The following is a 5,000-nucleotide window of genomic DNA, read 5'->3' as shown; positions in this document are numbered from 1 at the left end:
CTGCGACGTGAATGCGCTATGTATCAACACGGTGGGGAGTTATAGGTGTGCCTGCAACCGGGGATTTATAGGGGACGGGGCCAACTGCACAGGTAAGGGACCACGACTGCTCTCAGGGACTGCTTGGATCTCGTAATGAAACGTACAGAAACACACGCACGCACGCAGACACTTGCAAACACACGCACACACACGAGAGGTGTTTGTATTTAAATCATTTGATTTTATGATCATCATCATGACTACGGCGATAATGATTATGATGATAATAGTGATGGAAATGATGATGATGAAGATCATCGTCATCATCATCTCATCATCACCACACCATCAACATTATCGTAATCATGACCATTACTACTGTTGTTATGATCACCACCATTGCTGCAGTCATAATGATCATTAGATCTAATTTTATGACACAAAACATCACATTTATTAAAAGAAAAAAAAACTTATTGATTCATCTTTAAATCTGTTTATTTCTTTTGGAGCCTCACCATTCAAAGACAATGAAACATATATTAAACGATAAGACGGGAATATATACAATGTCTGCATATAATTTAAGTTCATCTTTTTATTTTTATTTTTTATTTTTAAGACATTTAGATTAGAAAAGCAAAAACAAAAATTCTTTATCCATTAGTATCTTATCCATCATATCTGTTTTCCTTACTATATCTCACTATTGCTTTTCTACGAAATTTATCAAATTGTATCGTATTAACTAAATCATTTTCTTCATTTTTATATTCATATTCGCCCTCCCAGAGATATGAACTAAGCCTTTTCACTTTAATTCCATTTACTATGATATTTAACTTTTTTCAACACTATCAGTTTTATCTTCTTATCAGCAAATACAGTCCGTTATTTTAATTATTCCTTTGACACATATACATATCTTTAATTAAGTCTTTTCACAAATACGTGATCTGAATATTATCCAATCTCAAACCAATTATTACAGCTGAAAATGTCTATAAAATCTCAACTTCGTTTTTGTCCACAGTCCGACATTCTGATTAATTATTTTCCATATGTCTTTTCTCTTGATCTCTTCTGAGTAGATGTGACCTGAACCTTATCAAATCTCAAACTAACTATCTACTTTTTTTCCATATAGATTATCTGAATTTTATCCAATCTGAATCCTTATCAAATCTCAAACCAATTATCTACTTTTTCCGTAGAAGTTATCTGAATTTGATCCAATCTCGAACCAGTCATCTATCACAGCTTAAGATATCTAAAACTCAACGTCATTTTCTTCCACAGATATTAACGAGTGTGCGAGCAGAAGCGACCTCTGTGCCCCTGGGGTGACCTGCGTTAACACACCGGGTAGTTACCACTGTACTTGCGAGGACTGCGAAGGTGAGAGGACACCCTGGGAAGTATGGTGAGGTAGAAGGACTGTGGGATGGAGTCACCATTTAAGTGTGGATATCTGTATGGAGTCAGCCTCTCAGTGTGGATATCTAGATGTATAGTAAGTTTGAACGGCACTATATGGAGTCGTAATAGGTATTTGGATGTATGGTGAAGCAGGACTCCACTGTATGAAGTCACCGTATAAGTGTGGATATTTTGGTGTATGGTGAGGTAGAAAGACTGTGGGTATGGAGTCAGCATTTCAGTGTGGATATTTGTATGTATAGTGAGTTAGAGCAGCACTGTATCGAGTCACCATTTCAGTGTGGATATTTAGATGTATGATGAAGGACTGCACTGTATGGAGTCAGCATTTAATTGTGGCTATTTTTATGTACGGTGCTCTTAGCAGGGCTGCACTGTAGGTATGGCTGCAGCATCTCAGGGTGGATAATTGGAATGAATTATTCTCCTCAGATCACGCACACACACGAGATGAAGACTTTTTATAGTGATGGAGATTGTGAAGCGAACACAAAACGTAGGTGAAAGTACACAAATCTAATATCCTCTTCACTGCCTCATATCACTGCCCTCTTTACGTCCCCAGCTCGCCTCCTCGATCACCTCTGCCCCCCGCCCTTCCGTCGCCTGGGAGAGGAGTGCTACCACGTCCTCAAGGATCTCCACAGCTGGCACACCGCGGCCGAGGAGTGCAGGCGGTTCGGGTGAGGATTAGGGAGGTACGGGGATGGGGAGGCGGATGGGGAGGGTGGTGGGGGGGGAGAAAGAGAGGGAGAAGGAAAGGTTAGGGAGGAAGGGGAGGGGAAGAAGGAGAGGGAGAGGGGAAGAGGGAGAGGGGAAGAGGGAGAGGGGAAGAGGGAGAGGGGAAGAGGGAGAGGGGAAGAGGGAGAGGGGAAGAGGGAGAAGGGAAGAGAGAGAGAGAGAGGAGAGAGAGAGAGAGAGAGAGAGAGAGAGAGAGAGAGAGAAGAGAGAGGGATATATATATTATATATATATATATATAATATATTATCATATATAATAATATATATATAAAATTATATATATATATAATATATATATAATATATATATATTTATTATATATATATATATATATATTATAGTATATATATGTATAATATATTATATATATATATATATATATAATATATATATATATATTATATATATATTATATATATATATAGAGAGAGAGAGAGAGAGAGAGAGGAGAGAGAGAGAGGAGTATATATATATATATATTATATATATATAATATTATATATATATTATTATATCATAATATATATATATATATATATATATATATAGACAGACAGACAGACCGAGAGAGACAGCCTGCTATAAAGAGAGAATGACCCCTTCGCTTGGGCGTGTTGCAGGAAGCGACACGGCATCGCGCGGCCCGTGAGCGTTGCCGAACCTCAGGACATCCGGGCACTCCAGACCACGATTCTGAACAGGTGTAAGTACGAAAAGGGAGAAAGAAGGAAAAGGCTTCGAGTTTCTCCTATTTTGGTTGAATTTAGTTTCATTTCATGAAAAAAAAGAAGGAAAAAAGGGAAGGAAAGAAAAAAGGTTTTTATTTTTTTTATCTCTCTCTCATTTGACTGAATTTAGTTTAATTTCTAAAAAAGAAAGAAAGAAATTAATCTGATTCAAAATGATTTATATTTTAAGAAGAAAGGTTTTTCTTTACTGATTTCATTTTTGTATTTTCTGTAATAATGTCATTTTCTTATCATATTTAATGAGTCATTTCCAGAAACACAACACACATACGAGCGATGGTCACGCGCACTGCACTCAAACTCACAAACAAACAAATAAAAAAACAATTAAATTAACAAACAGATAAAGAAACAAATGAATAAACAAACAAACAAATAAAAAATACATTTAAATAAGCAAACAGATAAACAAACAAATGAATAAACAAACAAACAAATAGATAATAAACAAATGATTAAATAAACTCACAAGCAAATAGTCAAACAAAGAAATAAATAAGCAAGCAGACAAACAAACGAACAAATTTATAAAACAAACAATCAAACTCACAAACAAGAGAACAAACTCACAAACAGACAAACAAACGAACAAACAATTAAACAGACAAACAAATAAATAAACTCACAAACAAATAAACAAACGCAAAAAAATAAACAAAAAGACTTTCTTGCGTCTATTCCTTCTCCTTCCTTTTATTCACTCGGTCTTTCTTCCCTTCTGTTCCTGCATCATCCTTCTATCCTTCCAATTCTTTTCTCTATTTTCTATCCACTCAGTTATCTTCCTCATATTTCTATTCACATTTTCATCTTCCTCATCCTCATCTATCCACTCTTCCACCTTTCTCATCCTTCTGTTTATTCATCCATCTTCCTCGTCCTCTATCCTACACCATCCAACTATCTCTCTTCTCCATTCCTCTATCTCTCCTCCTATCTTCCTCATTATCCTATCCATTGAGCCCTCTCCATCATCCACCTATCCACACTCCCATCCTCCTCCTCCATCCCTACACCATCCGCCTATCCACCCATCCGTTTTCCCCATTCATCTATCCACCCGACATTCTCCTTCATCCACCTTCTCCTTCCCTCCACCCACCTTCTCCTTCCTTCCATCCACCTTCTCCATCCCTCCATCCACCTTCTCCTTCCCTCCACCCACCTTCTCCTTCCTTCCATCCACCTTCTCCATCATTCACCTTCTCCTTCCTTCCATCCACCTTCTCCATCCCTCCACCCACCTTCTCCATCATTCTCCTTCCTTCCATCCGCCAATCTTCCTCCTCCGCCAGCCCTACATCTCGCCCAGCCTCCTCCTCTCCCCCACAGCCCTCCGCGGGGCCTGGCTGGGAGCCCGCTGGGACGCCGGGACGAGAGACTGGCGCTGGGCATCGGGTGCCAAGGTCGAGGGGGATGCCACGGCACTCCTGTACAGCGCGGGGGGGAGCGGGAGGCATGCTGAGTTCTGCATGGCGTGTACCAAGCATCGGTGTCCCTCCCCTCAGCACTGCTATGATTTCCTGTCCGTTGTGTGCGAGGTGGGGTAGGAGGGGGGAAGGGGTGAGGGGGTGAGGGGATGAGGGGAAGGGAGGGGTGAGGGGAAGGGAGGGAGGGTGGGAGGGGAGGGGTGAGGGGAGATAGGGATGGGGATGGAGGGGGTGGGAGGGGATGGGTGAGGGGGAAGAGAGGGAGGGTGAGGGGAGATAGGGAGGGAGAGAGAGAGGGCGGGAGGGTGAGACGGGATGGGTGAGGGGGAAGGGAGGGATGGAAGGTGAGGCTGAGAAGGAGGGGGAGAGGGAGGGGGGAGAGGGAGGGGTGGGGTAAGATGGAAGGGGGAGGGCTTGGGGGAGGAGGAAGGTGTGGGGGGGGAGGAGGGAGGAGATGGGGTTGAGCTGACGTAGGAGGGAGGGTGAGAGAAAGAAGGGAGGGTAAAGGGGGAGGGGGTAGTGAATAGAATCTGGTTTTGCTTATGTGCTTGTTTTACGTGTGTGAGAAGTCGGGGGGGGGGGGGTTAATCTGTTTGTTTGTGTCTGTTCTTGCTTGTATTAGAGCATATGTATTCGAATATCTGTTAGTTTGTCTG

The 5,000-nt window shown here is 41.6% G+C and overlaps 1 protein-coding gene across 2 annotated transcripts in view; it reads left to right on the top strand.

The window, feature by feature from the left end:
- LOC119584350 (pro-epidermal growth factor-like) overlaps positions 1 to 4,464 on the top strand; it is an 11,617-nt gene extending 7,153 nt beyond the window's left edge. For both annotated transcript variants that reach the window (XM_037932914.1, XM_037932913.1), the window contains 5 exons: positions 1 to 92; positions 1,282 to 1,380; positions 1,988 to 2,105; positions 2,786 to 2,868; positions 4,247 to 4,464. The exon at positions 1 to 92 is cut by the window's left edge and continues 31 nt beyond it. In XM_037932914.1, coding sequence (XP_037788842.1) covers positions 1 to 92; positions 1,282 to 1,380; positions 1,988 to 2,105; positions 2,786 to 2,868; positions 4,247 to 4,464 — 610 coding nt within the window. The remainder of the gene's footprint in view (positions 93 to 1,281; positions 1,381 to 1,987; positions 2,106 to 2,785; positions 2,869 to 4,246) is intronic.
- The last annotated feature ends 536 nt before the right edge of the window (positions 4,465 to 5,000 follow it).

Source organism: Penaeus monodon, chromosome 18 (genome assembly GCF_015228065.2).
Source record: "Penaeus monodon isolate SGIC_2016 chromosome 18, NSTDA_Pmon_1, whole genome shotgun sequence".
Taxonomy (NCBI): domain Eukaryota; kingdom Metazoa; phylum Arthropoda; class Malacostraca; order Decapoda; family Penaeidae; genus Penaeus; species Penaeus monodon.
Note: the sequence above shows the minus strand (reverse complement) of the source record. Positions and strands in the feature narration are given on the sequence as shown.